The sequence below is a fragment of the Pteropus alecto genome, unplaced genomic scaffold (assembly GCF_000325575.1).
Source record: "Pteropus alecto unplaced genomic scaffold, ASM32557v1 scaffold92, whole genome shotgun sequence".
NCBI lineage: Eukaryota > Metazoa > Chordata > Mammalia > Chiroptera > Pteropodidae > Pteropus > Pteropus alecto.
This window is the reverse complement of record NW_006432447.1, coordinates 8,168,666-8,185,848: the sequence shown is the minus strand read 5'-3', so window position 1 is coordinate 8,185,848 and position 17,183 is coordinate 8,168,666. Positions and strand designations below refer to the sequence as shown.

General features: G+C 37.8%; 1 protein-coding gene across 2 annotated transcripts in view; it reads left to right on the top strand.

The window, feature by feature from the left end:
• The window catches only part of ACPP (acid phosphatase, prostate), a 41,367-nt gene that overhangs the window by 9,419 nt on the left and 14,765 nt on the right, over nt 1-17,183 (top strand). The window contains exons 2-7 of one of the 2 annotated variants that reach the window (XM_006907246.3): nt 974-1,069; nt 3,924-4,010; nt 4,508-4,660; nt 9,145-9,243; nt 13,703-13,795; nt 15,438-15,570. In XM_006907246.3, the coding sequence (XP_006907308.2) occupies nt 974-1,069; nt 3,924-4,010; nt 4,508-4,660; nt 9,145-9,243; nt 13,703-13,795; nt 15,438-15,570 (661 nt within the window). The remainder of the gene's footprint in view (nt 1-973; nt 1,070-3,923; nt 4,011-4,507; nt 4,661-9,144; nt 9,244-13,702; nt 13,796-15,437; nt 15,571-17,183) is intronic. The other variant, XM_025043651.1, reaches the window with a different exon arrangement.

The following is a 17,183-nucleotide window of genomic DNA, read 5'->3' as shown; positions in this document are numbered from 1 at the left end:
ATCTTTTGCTTATAAAAATAGCTTTATGTTTGGCTTGGTATACCACTCAGAAAGCATATTGTAATCAAAGTACCAAGGTTTCAAAAGTCCAGGCTACTCTCCCCAAAGAGTAAAATGGGCAATCAAAATAGCATGACATGCATGTAAATCGAGAAGTTTGTCCTTAAAGTGTTTAGAATTTACTTTCTAATCTCCTTACCACAATTCCTTTACCCCTAACCTCCTAAAGACTAACAAATCCTTGGCTCAAAATGGTCATGAATTCTATGTAGCATTTAATAGCCACAATTTTTATTATATGCAAAACTGTTAACACCATTATATCTGTAACCACAGTTAAGGGGGGAGTACTTCTCATCAGAGTTTATCTGCAATAAAATAACCAAACTAAGCTTTATGTTACTTCTTGCCCTAATGGTACAAACCAGTCTCCCTGTGTGGGTCACCTGCCTCCTAATGGCTATATCTCGTCATTTGCATTACCAGAAGCTCAGGAAAAGAGTTAGCGAGCCTAATATGAGATTTACCTGGGAGGATTTTTAAATCCTGATGGCCTGGCCACAACCCAAACTGATTAAAACAAAATCACTAGGAGTGGGTCCACCCTCAGAATTTTTTTCACTCCCCAAGTGATTCTACGAGCAGCCAAGGCTAAGAACCAGGAGTTTAGAACAGGGGTCCCCAAACCCTGGCCATGGACCGATACCAGTCCATGGCCTATTAGGACTGGGCCACACAGCGGGAGGTGAGCAGCGAGTGACCAAAGCTTCATCTGTATTTGTAGCCGCTCTCCAGCACTAGCATCGCCGTCTCAGCTCCACCTCAGATCATCAGGTATTAGATTCTCACAGGAGCACTGGTCCCTGATGCCAAAAAGGTTGGGGACTGCTGGTTTAGAACAAGATCTATTATGATGGGCAGAGACAAAAACCTAAGTGAGGTTTGTCACGTTACCTTCTCAATCTATTTTCAGGTGTTTAGGCATGGAGACCGAAGTCCCATCGAAACCTTTCCTAATGACCCCATTAAGGAATCTTCATGGCCTCAAGGATTTGGTCAACTCACTCAGGTTGGTTGGATTTTCAGCTAAATATTGGTGATGAGTCTCAAGGGAAACTAAACATTGTGAGATCTGTAATCTATTGAAACCATTTAACTACTTCAGTTACTAGGAAAGTAATTTTCACAATTACCTAGGATCTAAAAAGTCTAAAATGTGTTTTGATTGTGGAATAAGAAGCACTAACGGTTAGCCTAGATTATTTCTGATCATGTCCAAATCACCCTTAGCGACTAGTAAAAGTATATAGAATTGCCAGTTCTGATCTTTTTTACCCTGCTGACTTTAGTAAAGCTGAAGAGGTGTGCATGGACGACAGAAGATTCCAGAAGTTTAGGGACACTAAAGAGAGTCAAGAGATATATATAAGCCAGCCCCCAAGTTTCTCAGGCTCCACTTGAGAAAGCAGAACGTCTCGTCATCAATAAGCTGAGTGAGCAGAGTTGGGAAACCGATTCCCCTGGAAGTGCTGATACCAAATTCCTTTTCTTCTCAGGTGGGTTTATTGGGATCAGGCCCTCCTTGTAAGTGACCAGCAAAACACAGGGAGCCCTATTTCCTACAGAGCACCTAAGGAGAAGGTGAACTGGGAAACAGAGGCAAATGTAGACTCTGTTCCAGCGTCCCACACCCTTCACTTATAAGAGTGTACAGATCTTCTACTTGGGGCCACAAGGCCGGGTGCATTGCTTCTGTCCTGACCAAAGCACTGTTTAACTGTTTAAGTGTATTAAGAAAATGTTAAAGAATGTTTAGAGTTGGGTACTTCCAAAACGAATGGGTCTTAATTTTAGCTAAACACTGGAATTATTTGAAGAGCTTTAAAAAGCATTGATGTCTGCCTGGGAGGTTCTTATTTAATTAGTCTTGAGTGTGGCCTGGACATTGGGATTTTTAGAAGCTCTTCAGTTGACCAGTTGACTCTAATGTGCAGCCAAGGTTGAGAATTACTGCCCTAACTCAGCTATGATGATTCTTGAAGAGAAGAGAACTTAGAGAGGCTATTTGAGGCCAAGAGCTTCTGGCTCCCAGATCAGAGCTCTTTTCTCCATAGGCCTACCCAGCTTCTGGCTTCTGGAATGATAGAAGTGTTACAAGAATTCAGGGCTGCTTCTTAACAACTATGATTCTGTATAGACTGCTGTTCTCCTGCTTTGCTTTTCCAGTAAGACCAAAAGATTCTCCCAGACTGTGGGATCTGTATTCTTCCGAGAGTCTCTTGACTAGCCATCAGATTCTCCTAGAGCAATGTTTCTCAAGCTCTGAAGTGTAAATGAATCACTTGGGGATCTTGTTAAAATGCAGATTCTAATTCAACAGATCTGACATGGGACCTGAGAGTCTGCATTGCTAACATACTCCCAAGTGATGCCAGGGGTGCTGGTACATGGCCACTCTTAAAGTAGCAAAGTTCTAGAGCTCAAATTCCTGTCCTTGGCCAGGTGTTTCCAATCTACGTAATGACAAGAGATGGCTTTCTATATCAGTGGTTCTCAAAGTAGGGTTTCCTGGCTGAGCAACATCAATGTCACCTGGGAACTTGACAGAAATGTAAAACCTTTGGCTCCATCCACTGAACCAGAAACTCTGCGGTGAAAGCTTGGGAATCTTTGTTTTTATGAGTCCTCCAGATGATTCTGTGCATGATAAAGTTTGAAAACCATTGCTCTATCACAGATGATTATTTCCTCAAAGTCAGCAATGTTAGAACAATTAGACCCAACGTACCTGCTTATTCAGCTACCCAGTTCATCCAGGAAACTCACAAACCTCAAAGCACACATTATTTATTATTTTTTCTACCTTCTTCCCCCATCTAGAGAGGTGGTAATGGTAGTGATGGCCAGGAGTAACAAACAAATGAGCTAGTGAGATCAAGCAGAAGCCACAGTGACCACATCTTCTCTGAGTCCCAAAGCTATGGTGAGGCTCTGTATTAAAGACAGACTTGAATGCAATGTTTCTCAAAGCATGGTGCTCTACCACATAGATCTGTATCACTAGGGACTTGTTAAAAGGCAGATTCCAGAGTCATACCCAGGATCTAATGAGAGGGAATCTCTGGGGGAAATTCTAAGGAGTCTGCATTTCAACAAGCACCCCTACATAAATTTTGCTTTTGATGCACAGTAATGCTTAAAGATCATTGAGCTAAAGCAATGTTTTTCAATGATTACTGGCCATCAGAATCTTGATGAGTTTGTTAAAAACTGATTTCTGAGCTCACATCCAAAGATTCTAGATCAAGAGTTCAAGAATGGGACCCAAGAATTTGGTGTCTAACATACTTCCAAGTGATGTTAACACTTCTGATTCACAGGCCACACTTTGAGACTCTAGTTTTAAATGTACCAGGTATAAATAATAAATGATTATACCCAGAGGTTGAAAAGGATCTTCAGATTCATTAAGCCCAACCTCTTATCAGATGGTTGAATTTCTTCCACAAACCCCCCAACTAGTCAACTAACACTTTGAATGCTCTGCCTTAAAAGATGAACATTGAATGCTCTACCACACCAGAGATGAACCATTAACTTAAACCAGATCAATTACAAACTATTAATTATGCAAGGCCTATGTTAAAGGCTAATGAAGATGAAAGAATTTTCTGAGGGAGTCATGACTAAAGGTCATAGCTCTTTTTTCTTGTTTTCATTTTAAAATGTGTTGGGGGGAGGAGAGGTAGACGGCGGAGGGAATTAAAGAAATAAAAAAAGGAAAAAAAGAAAAAAATATGTTGTCATTGTGGAACTATTAAAGTACACCATTTTTCACCCATTTAGTGAGGAGAGATGAAATGCATAGATAAGATTCACGAAGTTATTTTTACTAATTTTTGTGTGTTTTTTTTTTCACGTAGCTGGGCATGGAGCAGCATTATGAACTTGGAGAGTATTTAAAGACAAGATATGGAAAATTCTTGAATGAGTCCTATAAACATCAACAGGCAAGTTGAGGAGCTAAAATTCTTGAATGAGTCTTATAAACATCAACAGACAACTTTTTCCCTTGAAAGAGTTTAACATAATGTCGCATTTATGAAAGTGCTTTGCCTGTTTTTCAAGCAACTTGTTCAAGTCAGATATTTTGTTTACAAATGTACTCTAATTTGTACAGTTATTTTGTTCCTAGAAAATTATAAATATGAATAAGTTCAAAATTTGATGGACACTTATGGTAAATACTTTAGCTTGGCAACTGGTGGCAAGTAGTCACCACTTAATTGGTCTCTTTTGTCAGTTCAACTATTGACATATCATGTTGTTATATACCAAGGCATGTTCATAATACTGTCTCTTTCATAATAGATCTTATGATCATGATGCTACCACGGTGTCTGCTAATATTTTGGTGTGGTTGTTCTGCCTTTTCTCAAATATTAGCTCTACAGGAAAAACCCACCGTTCCTCTCAGCTGGATTCTGCTTCGGTTTTCCCACTCTAGGTTTATATCCAAAGCACAGATGTTGACCGGACATTGATGAGTGCTATGACAAACCTTGCAGCCCTATTCCCCCCAGAAGGTATCAGTGTCTGGAATCCCAGCCTACCCTGGCAGCCCATCCCGGTGCACACAGTCCCTCTTTCTGAAGATCGGGTCAGTATTCTGCAAAAAGCAGGAGATTTTATGGGGCCTGGGAAGAGGAAGGCAGACTGCTCAGTCCTTGTGGATTTGGGAGTCTGGACACTCCTTGAGCTGTGCAGCCTTAATTATTTCCTAAATAAATGTGCAAATAACAATGTAGGACATAGAAAACGCAAGGCAGGAGAGGGTCAAAACAGAATTTCTCTTTGGATCTTTATCATCCATTTTGTTTTGCTATTCTTTCAACTTTTGGCAATTTGGTTCTCTCTATCTTTACACACACACACACACACACACACACACCTCTCCCAATGTTCCGCCTTCAATTCTTGGGCTTTTGGTACCCCTTACAGAGTTCTCCTTTCTCCAGAATATCTTAAATCATCTTTACCTACAAAATTCCTCCCTTCTCTCCCCCATGAAAATTCTCATTTCTAGGTAGGAAAAAAAGAGAAAGACTTGAGTATATAATTGGTGCCCAACACTTTATGTGTGTCATATTTACCTTTCATAACAACCTCGAATGGACAATATTATAGGAAGGGAAACAAGTGCTTATAGGTAAGTTAAACCAAATGGACCCCAAGCTACAGAGCTGATAAGCATCACTACTGGGACTAGAACCAGGAAATTCCAGAGCAGTTTCCTTCCCTATAAACCAGTGGTTCTCAAATTTAGCTGCATATTAAATCACCTGATAATTTTTTTAAATACTGATGTCCAGGGCACACTCCATCACAAATCAGAATTCCGGAGGGTGGGACCCAGGCATCAGTATTTTAAAAATAATCTCCCTAGATGATTCCAGTGCACAGCCAAGTCTGAGATCCAATGCTGTAAACCAAGCTGCCTGAATGAGGCTGTTTGAGAGAAACCTCAGATTTTTTATTTATACTAGGTGGGACTGATCAAGAACTCTATAATCTTTTGAGAGGACTTGCTATTTTTTAAATAGCAATAAATAAATCTAACTAATCTCCTAGGTATGCAGTTTCAGATTATATAAAGGAAGTAATTTGGGACAAGGAATCTTTCCTAATTCCCCTGCAATCACATTATAAGCATGACCATCTCATCTCTCTATGGCAGAGGCTTAGCATGACCACTGGACCTGGACTGTTGCCTAGTGACCTCTAGGGTAGCTTACTATCCTCTTTGCCCTGCCTGTGAACCTAGAAATTTGACTTAATTGCTGGTAACTTAAGAATTTTTTCCAAATGCTTTGTAGAAATAGCCTGACCCTGTCAACCTCACTCTAGGTAAATCTACACCAAACAATTTTTCTGGTGTTTCCCCAAAAGCCGAGATGATTTGCTTATGCCTCTTTCCTTCATAGAATCAGGAGTAAAGTATTATGATACTGGTGTTCTTAAGATTTTGTGACTATTTTCTTCTAAAAAGAAAAAAAATTACTTTACTACAGCCTTTTCATATTAGATAAAGGCTGAACAGCAGTACCAAATTTAGCCACTGTAGACCAAGGTATCTTAATCCTGAAAGATAGTAATTAAATTAGATAGTAAAGAGAAGACAGATACTATAAGAAGAGGGAGAGAAAAACAGAGAGTGAGGGAGAGAGAAAGAGGAAGATAAAAGCAAATAAGATTATCTACCTATGGCTTCCAGCTCCCTGCTTACTGAGATGAAAACAGTTCTCCCTAACATCAACTAAGATCTCTAAGAAAATCAATCAATCAATCAACACAAAGTTATTCCCAGAGCTGTGCAAAATACTATAAATATGAGAAAGATGAGGCCAGATTTCCTCATTAATTTATAATCCATTTGAAGAAAAAAGATTCACACGTGTGAAATGTATAGAACACAGAACAGGATGGTGAGCATTGATTTCAAGTGCAAGCTGTACATACTGAAGGAATTCAGAGAATGAGATGTACTTGGAGCTACCAAAGGGCAGTCATTCAAGTCTTCATGGAGAGATTGAGAACTTGAACCAGACCTCAGAGGAGAGGTAGAACAGGAAAGGAAGGCAGCTCGAAAGCATGGCAGTGAGTGAACATGCAGAGTGCTTGCCCTTCTGTGTCCAGAGTTCATATTTAGAATGAATGAAAATAAGACTGAATAACTATGTTTGGCACAGATTAGAGAATTCAAATTTAATAGCTAGAATGAATCCTGAGGCTGAAAGGCAGTGTGATGTAGAAAGAAGGCTAGATTTAAAGTTAGGAAAACCTAGGTATGAGAGACAACTAGCACTTCAGATACTTGACCTTGAGTAACCTCCCTGCACCTCAGTTTCCTTTTCTGTAAAATGAGAACAATACCCACCTAACTTCTTTATAGGGATTTGAGAAAACCAAGTTAGTTAAGGAATGGAAAAGACTTTGTAAACTGCAATATTCTGGGCAGATGTTTAGGTATTCTATTTATTTTCAGCCTGACTCTTTCAATACGTGAGATGAGAAAACTGAAGTCTAGAAAGTTTAAATAATTCATTAAAACATAGACCTTTAAATGAATAGTTTCATGATTTTTTTCCCTAAACTAAGTTATTTCTAACTATGGAAAAATTTGAAAGCCACGCATGGAAATTTAGATGTAAAGCACTGAACGTTAAAGTATTCCTCCTTGGACATGGTTCCATAGTGTAGCAGTTAGCACATCTGCTTTACATGAAGAAGGTCCTGGGTTCACGCCCCAGTGGAGCCACGGTCTATGGTCTATGGCCGGCCATGCCACCCTGAAAAAGCCCGATGTCGGATCTGAGAAGCTAAGCAGGGTCATGACTGGTTAGTACTTGGATGGAAGACCACCTAGAAAGACCAGGTGCTGTAGGCATAAATTTTTTAAAAAAGTGAAAAAAAAAAAGTATTCCTCCTTAAGTATATAAAAGCCCTGTGAGACTATGAGTGGTGCTTTGAGCATTTGTCTGACAATGGCTTGGAAGGAAAAGATACTTGAGCCTCTAAGAAAAACCGTTGAGGAAATTCAGAAGTAATTAAATGAAGGCCTGAAGTTAGATGGTAAAAACCTTGGAAGGAAAGAGAGGTAAGACAAGTGACACACAGAATCAGAAATGATAGACAGAAAGCAACTTACAAAAAAAAATGTTTTCTCAGTTGCTATTAACATGCCAGGCCCTGTTCTAGGCATTGACAACACAGCAGTGAACAAACTAGATAAGATCTTGGCTGTCCTCGAGTTTACGTGCTATAGAAAATAGATAATTAGGATATAAATAAATTAAATAATTTCAGATGGTGATGAGATCCTTGAAGGAAATAAAACAAGGCAATGTGAAGGTGGCTGGGGCAGGATGGCTAAAACATCGTAGGTGGGAGTCAATAGGGGGAGTGTCTCAGGCAGAGAATAGTCTGCAGAGACCTCAGCCTGTGTGTTCACGGGACAGCATGAAGCCCCACAGTATTGTTTGAGGGGAACGAGTGACAAGGACAGTAGTAGGAAAGCAGGGCAGAGCAATCACTAGGGACTAACAAATTTGGGCTTTACTCCAAGTGAAATAGAAAGCCAGTGAAAGTCATAAACCACAGAGTGGCATGATCTGACTGATGCTTTAAAAAGATTAGTATTTACAAAAATAAAATTGAAAGGATTAATATAGCCGCTCGTGGAGAGTGAATCATGAAGGTAGAAAGAATAAATAAATGCCAACTCGCCAAATAGAAAGCAGTAGATGAAACATGGATTATGGTGGCTTGGACTGTGAAGGGACAATGATGATAAAGAAAAGGGGCCTGTTCTGGAAATATTTTGAAAGTAGACAAGCAAAAGTGATTAGTTAATGAAGCAGGATGATAAAAATTTGCCATTGGCAAAAGTAGAGGGATTGCAAAGAGGAAACAGTTGAAAACGAAATTGAGTTCAGCTTTATACATGTTAAATTTGAGGAAGAAGAGACAAATCCAAGTAGTGCTATCCACAAAGGGCTGGAAATACAGGACTAGACACAGAGGGAAAGTAAGAGCAACAAAATAAACTCGGGAGTCACCAGCCTGTCGGTTATAGTTAAAACTATAAAAGATTGTTAAATTTAAACTCATTTTAGCATGATCACTTTGTTCTCATAATAGAGTTTTAAATATATTTTTCTATGGATTTAATATGTGCCATTATTTTAACCATCTACGAATTTGTAGGAATTAAGTCAGTGAATGGTAAATTGATCTCTTAAGATTCTTTCCAGAACCTCTAATTTATTTCTCTGGTGCATGTGTACACCTAGTGCTAGAAGTGAAAGGAGTAGTGAAAGAAGGTAACAGTTATCATTTCACAAAAAGTGAATATTTACCAACAGCATAGTCCTATTTAGGCAATTTCACGAAAGAACAAAAAGTTTTACAGTTCTGGGTATATATCCTGCTGTTTAAGACCTGCAGACCATTTACCTCTTTGCCTTCAATTTTAGAATTTTCATGGTCTCTTTGCATCTAATTAGGCTTAAAAGATGGCTGCTGCTTCTTTAGCAAAATTCTTCTGACTAATAAAGTTTTTTATGATTTTTCTTTTGTCTTCAGTTGCTGTACCTGCCTTTCAGGAACTGCCCTCGTTTTCAACAACTTCAGAGGGAGACTTTGAAATCGGAAGAATTCCAGAAGAGGCTGCAACCCTATAAGGTTAAAAAATAGTGTCATTTAGTCGTGTACATAAGTGTGAGGGCCAAGACAAAAGATGAAGTTTCTCAAAAGTCTGAGGGGAATGCGTCTGCCAATGGCTGGTTAAGCAGTGGGTTAGATTGTTTAATGAGGGTCAGTCATCACAACCTAGTCCTCATCACTGTGCCATGGCCACAAGACAGTAAAGAAGCCAGTCTTTTCTGAATCTTATACTCATATGTCTGTGAGGAACCAGGTGAAACTGTGTGGCTGGATCCGAATAAATGCAAGTTTAAAATGATGTGCCTTATTGTGAGGCTGAAGAACTGAGCCTTCTGTCTTCAGATACAAAGGATAGGTTTTTTGTTGTTGTTGTTGTTTAATTTTGTTTCCACTTTGCAAAATACTTCTTTTCAAAACTATACAAAAAGTAGATATGATGCTTTGTACTTCTAAAAATCGTATTTTGAATATGTCAATACACTCACATGGTTCAAAAATCAAAAAAAAATAAAAAATAAAGAATACAGTAAAAAGTCTCTCAGTAACCCCACAGATAACTGCTGGCAGTATTTTCTTATGTAGCCTTGCAGTTTCTTTATGTATATGCAAATAAATATTAATATATTCTGGTAATTTCCCCTTTTATTACACAAAAGTGCTATACTATAAGGTTGGTCACTTGTATTTTTTTTTATTTTACAAAATATTTTGGAAATATTTTTATATTTGTACATAAATAGTTTCCTCATTTTTTCTTACAACTGTGTATTTGAATTTATGGTCATACTGTAATTTATTTGACCAGTCTCTATTGATGGAAATTTGTGTCATTTGCAATCTTTTACAGTTTGCTCGAATATCTTGTGCATATAAATAATTTCACAAGAATATTTGTGGAATAATATCCCAGAAGTAGATGCTTTAGAGCAATATTTTAATAACTTAAAATATTATCAAATTACCCTCAAATGAGGTTATACCAATTTCTACTCCTGTCAGCAATGCATGAGAGTACCCATTTCTCTACTGCCTTGCCAACCGTGCATAGACAACTTTAGAGATGTTTGCCAATCTGTTAGGTGAAAAAATGGTATCTCTAGAAGTGTCCCCTCTGAAAGCAGGTATGAGACAAGGGCACAGCGTTTTTGTCATCACTCTTACACGACATTGTGCTGTAGTACTTTTCTTTAGTGAGGAGTAAGCTTTGGATATCTTTAGTTAAATGCCATTTGTACTTCCTTTTCTGTTCATATCCCTTGAACCACTTTTTCTTTTAAATTATTGGGGGGTGGAGGTTTCTATAATTTTTAGATACTTTCTATGTTTTCATATCTTTGTCTATAATATGAATGGCATTGTTTTTATTGTTTGCCCGTTGACTTTGTTTACAGTGTTTTTGCCACGTAGTCGTAAATGTGCCGATATACTCATATATGGTTTGTATATTTTTAGTCAGAATAGTTTAGAATAGCCTTCCCCATTGCTAGGTTATAAAGTAAGTCTGCAAAGCTTTCTTCTAATTCTTGTATAGCCTTCCTTTTCACATTTACATATTGGATTGATTTACAATTTATACTGAGGTTAAGTATGAGGTACATATCCTGTTTAAGTTTTTTCCCAGAAGGTTACCTAATTGCCCCATCACTATTTATTGAATATTTCATTCTTTTCTCAACTAATTTGAGCTATTATGTATTAAAATTCCCATATGAATGGAGTCCATTTCTGGACGTTTTATTTTATTTAATTATTTTTTTTATTTCATTAGCTAAAACCACATTGTTTTAATTATTAAGACTTTATAATTTTAATATCTAAAGGGCTGATCATCCCTCATTGCTCTACTTTACCTGAGTTTTCTTGGTTATATTTTTATTTTCTTTGTGAACTTCAGAATCTGCTTGTCTAGGTCCAGAAAAATCTTTTAGTGTTTTTATTGGGATCATACTAAATTTATAAATTAACTTAGGGAGAATTTGCAACTTTCTGATGTTGAATCTTCCTTTCCAAGAACATGATACCTTTTACTTTTTGTTCTTATCGTCAATATTTTATTAGGGTGTTCTTCATATACGTCTTTACATTTTTTGTTAAGTGTGTTCCAGGTTTATAATATCTGCCAATACTCATGATTTAATTCTACTTTTCCAATATTTCTACTTCAGATTTCTTTTGCCTATCTCCACTGACCAGTACTTACAGTACAGTACAGTCATGGTTGAATTCAAGAAACAGCAGGAAGTTCTGAACACCAAGTAGAAGTTAGCCTTCATAAAAGATTTCTATGTTTGTAAGGGAAATTGCCATTTGTCAACATGTCCCACTGGCTGCACCAGGAAAAGGGGGGTAACTTTATTTCTAGAAACTCTTACCGATGCAGAAGGCAACAACTTAAATCTGCATAACAACTCTACCCTTGTTTATTGTGCTTTTTTTAGTAACCTCCCATACTGACACCCACCATCCCCAAAGGCTTCTTTTCTCTTTGGCTGAAGATGATATTGAAGCTGGTTGCTTCAGCCATTTGGGCGAGTTACTCAGCTTTCCTGGATCTCTCACGTATAGACATGTTAAACTTTTGTTTTTCTCTTGTTAACCTATCTTTTATTACAGGAATGTCTCAGTCAAGAACCCAGAAAGGGAGAAGGAAAATTAGTTTTTCTCCCCTACAGAGCAATAGGCTATACCATACAGCCTAGGTATGTAGTAGGCTATACCACCTAGGTTCTATGATGGCCACACGATGGCAAAATTGCCTAAAGATGCATCTCTTATAACATATCCCCATTCTTCAGTGGCCCATGACTATATTATATAATAGTGTTGATAGTAGGCATCCCTGTCTTTGTTCTGATTTTAGAAGTGTTTCTCTTTTAAGCATGCTAGCTCTGGGACCAAATAGGTATATTTTTATCAAGTTAAGAAACTAGCCATCTTTTCTATTTTCTTATTTGTTTGTTTTTGTTCTTTATTAAATTTATTAGGGCGACATTGGTTAATAAAATTATATAAGTTTCAAGTGTACAATTCAACGATACATCATCTGTATATTACATTATATGTTCCTCGCCCCAAATCAAATCTCCTTCTGTCATCATATATTTGACCCCCTTTACCCTTATCTACCTCTCTCCTCCCCACTTTGCCTCTGGTAACCACTACACTGTTGTCTGTGTCTATGAGTTTTTGTCTTGTTCATTTGTTGCTTTCAGTTTTATATCCCACATGCGAGTGAAACCATATGAATTCCTATTTTCTTGAGTGTTTTGTCAATATTGGTGTTTAATTTTTTGAAAGGTCTCTTTAACATTTTAATATAATCAAGTTATTTTTCTCCTTGGATCAGTTACCAAGATCTATCATAGACTTACTAATATTGAACCATTTTTACATTTCTAAAATCAAGCCCCTTTCTTTTAATATTATATTGAATTATTTGCTAATATTTTACTTAGATATCTTGTATTGATAGTCAAAATGACATTAGACTATTGTTTTCTAGATAATCTTTGTCAGTATCAATATTACACTTACTTCATAAAAATTTTTTGGAAGTTTTCTTTTTCTATGCTCCAGAGCAGTTAAAATAACAGAATAATTTAGGTTGGAAAACTTGGTAGAATTCTTCCATAAAATCATCTGTCCCTAGAGTTTCTGTTTTGTTATGTTTCGGAGGTTTTGGGGGGGATAGGGGGTGGCAAGGGATCTTTAATAATTATTTCTATTTATTTTATGGAAATCTGGGTTAATATTGGAAAATTATATTTTCCTAGAAAATTTATCCAATAGACAAACAATATCTTCCAAAAGACTTCACAGAAATTGCTGCCAATTTCATCAGGCAGATAGCTGAACAGTCAGTGTCCTTAACATAAAAATTCAAGAATAATACAGAACCTAGAGAAATGTTTGCATCCAATCCAAATTTCATACTTAGAGCCAGACACCAGGTTCTGTTTCTGCTGTGTTTTTCTGAGGTGCTTTGGCCTGAGACATATTTCCCCTCTCTCCTTAGACACTCATTTGCATGTGAGTTATACATAACCTACTTCCAAAAAGAATTTTGAGGCAGTTCAGTTCAGTCTGATTCCAGGACAAATCAGGAAGGAGCATGTGACAGTAAGCCAGTATTTGCTCAATTTTTGATGTAATAATTAGAAACGGTCAATTAATATTTGTAAAATTCTTTGGATTGGCATTATCATAACCAGTATTATCGGCATACTTTTCTGTAAAGAAGAGCAATTCTCCACAGGGCAAATCTGCCACATGGGGAACATTTTGGGTTGTTACAGCTGAGGGATTAAGAATGATGTTGGCATTAGTGGGCAGAGGCCAGGGATACTGCCAAACATCCTATAATACACAGAGCAGCCCCCCACAACAAAGATTATCCAGCCCAAAATATCAATATGAATATCAATGCTGAAGCTGAGAAACCCTGGTGTAGAAATTTTTCCCACTCTGTGTGTTTCAGGATTTTGTAGAAACATTGCCAAAACTTGCAGGATACCATGGCAAGGACCTTTTCGGAATTTGGAGTAAAGTCTACGACCCTTTATTTTGTGAGGTAAAAGAAGGAAATATTAAAATTAACTTGCAATCTGATTTTATAATGTATGCCTATTTTGAAATAAAAGAATATTTTCTTTTGCTTTTTTACAAATGTATTACTTATATATCTTTTAACATAGAAACATAATCCAAGACTTCTTTATATTCAGTTGAACATTCTGATTTCTTCTCTCTGTTATTCATGTTTTTACCTTTTAGAAAATTGCAAACAAAATTGCTTTTCTTCTATGCCTTGCCACTTATTTTTCAGTCACTTAGGAATGCTTGGCTTCTGTCGTGTATTTTAATGAAAAATGCGATGTTATTGTACAGTAAAAGAAAAAAAAATCACCTGGTTTCTGGATATTAAAATAAGCAAATCAACTTTAAGCCAGGCTATTGAAAGTGGTTTATGGGGAAAAGATCTCTTCCTTGCTGTACAACGCATACAAAATAACATTTGTAGTTAGCTAAATTAATACTGAGTTTTTCAAGGTTACAAGGTGTTTTTCACTCACCATGCTCCACCTGCTGGCCAAAAGGAATACTCTATAATCCTGATTTCCCAGCCAGTTCACTGAATCCTGGGGCAAATCTGACCACTCACAGGACTCTTATCCACCTCTGATTTTGAGGTCATTGTGAGTGTTGGGTGGGGGTGGGGGATGGGGAGGCAGCAATTACTTTTCCTAGTTCCATCTCAGTAACAGATGACACAGTTTGCCCCCTCCATGTCAGAGTTAGTTGACGCGAGCACACACTACTTTCCTAATATTTTTACTTTATCATCAGCATAGGTTTCAAGGAAGATACGTGAGCTTGTTTATAAAAGACTCTTCAATAGAGACAAAAGCTCACATTTTGGTTCCAATCTTGATATTTTTCTTTCTTCCTTACCGCAGTGTGATCTGATAGGGTCATGGTGTATAGTTCTTTTTCACCTCTCTCTTTCTCATTTCCTCTGTAGATTACTTTACTTTGGTCTCCTCTTCCACAAACTCTCTCTCTCTATCAAATCCAGCCTTTGAATCTGGGGAATCTTAATTAACTCTTCATAGCAGGTAATAAATATTGGCACAAGGTCTCTACCTGCCCTGCTGTACAGATTAGTTATCAATTTAACAAATATTTACCAAGCTCCTGCTGTGTGCAAGGTATAGGCTTTCCCCAAGAGTCAGTGAACTAGATAGAAACCGATAGGAGTCAGGTATATTATTAAAGGCTCTGGAAATATATTACCTTTCCCACCTGTCCTCTTAGGCTGCTCATTTGGCTTTTAAGGAAACATCTACCAACCCTGTCAGCTTTACCTCCCTACCACCCCAGGTTAATAAAAAGATTTCTAAACCTTTCATAAAGAAATAAGGTACATTCCTGCCCAACTCTACCCTCACTGTGCAAAATACGAATCATCTTTTACCCAGAGTTAAGCCAATAGCTATGCACTTGGTAGGAAGGGGTAAATGAGTTCCCGTGAATTTTTCATCTGAAAGTCAATACCACTATTTATCACAAAGTAAGGTTCTCCCAGAAAGAAATGGCAGGACAATAAAGGCAGGATCCAGTAGTTCTTGTGGGGTGAAAGAGGATAAAAAAATCAACAAAGAGGACAATCAGAAATAAAAATATACATTTCCTTCCTTTTTTCTTTGCTACAGCGTGTTCACAATTTCACTTTACCCTCCTGGGCCACGGGGGACGCCATGACTAAGTTGAAAGAATTATCAGAATTGTCCCTCCTGTCCCTCTATGGAATTCACAAGCAGAAGGAGAAATCTAGACTGCAGGGGGGTAAGTACTTTTTTTAAAGATGAGAGGAGCGTATTGGATTTGTGGTTGAGTGATATAAGCCTAAATCCTGGTCCCACCACTAATCACCTATGTGACCTTGGACAAGTCACTCCTGTAACCATTTCCATTCTGTAAAATGGAGATAATAATTATATTCACTTCATATATCATAAGGATTAAAATTAATATATGTATTCAAAAGGCTACACTACCTGGAAAACACTACCTGCTACATAATATATAAACTGACAGTAAATATTATGTGTTGTTATAATCATCAGTATTCACCACTCTGGGCCTTAGATTTCCCATCTGAAAAATGAAAGCTTTGGGCTAAAGTTAAATGATAATTTTTATGCTTTCCAGATCAAAGAATCAAGGAGTTTGTATCTGAGCCCCATGAAAATCAATTGTGTCTCTTAGCCTGCGGGATGAATTTTTCAAGTGGGTGATATAACAAAGTGGCCTGTTTTCCCGAAACCCTGGGTAGTAGCTATTGCGAAAGTTAACAACATATATTTTGCAGGCTGATTATGCCCTGTAGATTAATATCTATGGCAATTGACAGGTTAATGCACAGCTTAAATTCTTCCATTGGTGTTGAGAGGTGTTTATTTCTCAATTATGGCTCTTCTCAGCTGGCTATGGCCCTTCATAACATAGGACACCCTATCATAATGAAGGTAGATCCAGGCAAGAGGATGTCATGTCCTTATAATTAGCATAGGTGGGTGGAAGAAAGAAACCAGGACCAGGCAGGATGGGGATAGAAACTCAGGCCTCTGAGGGCAGCTGGGTGAGCCAACTAATATACCTAAGGGTGTGCCAGGTTCCAGTGTTGTTCATGTAGGCATTGAAACTAAGTGTAGAGAACAAGAGAAGTTTCATTATGTCACATTGATATAACAGTGAAGCAATTCTAAGCCACAGGAGATGGTTTTTTTAAGTTATATACTCTAGACAGTGTGAGGAAAACAGTCTGATCGCATTAGGACTGCAACCATGGCTAGCCTCTATTCACCACGGGCTCAGGACCCCAGGAGAATACATAGAGGCAAAGCATCCTGGTGGTTGGACCATCCTGGAAGGAAGTTTACTCAAGACTGCATAGCTAAAGAAAGAATTCAAATCACCAGCCAGGCGAGGAGTCATTTATAGCTACAGAAAAACAGCTAATGAGGTATGAAGTCAGAATGGTTAAAAGCAACTTTATATGAAGTGTACAAAGTAGCTTGTGGCGTATACTTCAGGACAATCGTCGTAAATGATGTGATGAAGTTGAAGAAGTCTTGATTGCTTGGCACAGAGGCATACCTGATAGAAATGTGTAAGTACTTACTCTATGCTAAGGACATGAACAACAAAATCCAGCCTCTTGGGAAGGGAGAGCATCCAGTGATGAGTCTTAGATGGAACCTGGTATGTTGGAAGAAATTACCAGGCAGGATATAGACTGTATAAGGAGGCAGCCAACAACCTTGTTGTACTAAACAACAAAATGATACAGAGGGTAGAAGTTGGGCCTCATTGACTATACAAGTACCAAGCTTCATCCCTGGACCACCAGGTGGTAGAAAGATGACTCAATCCCAAGCCCCATTAGATGGTGGAGG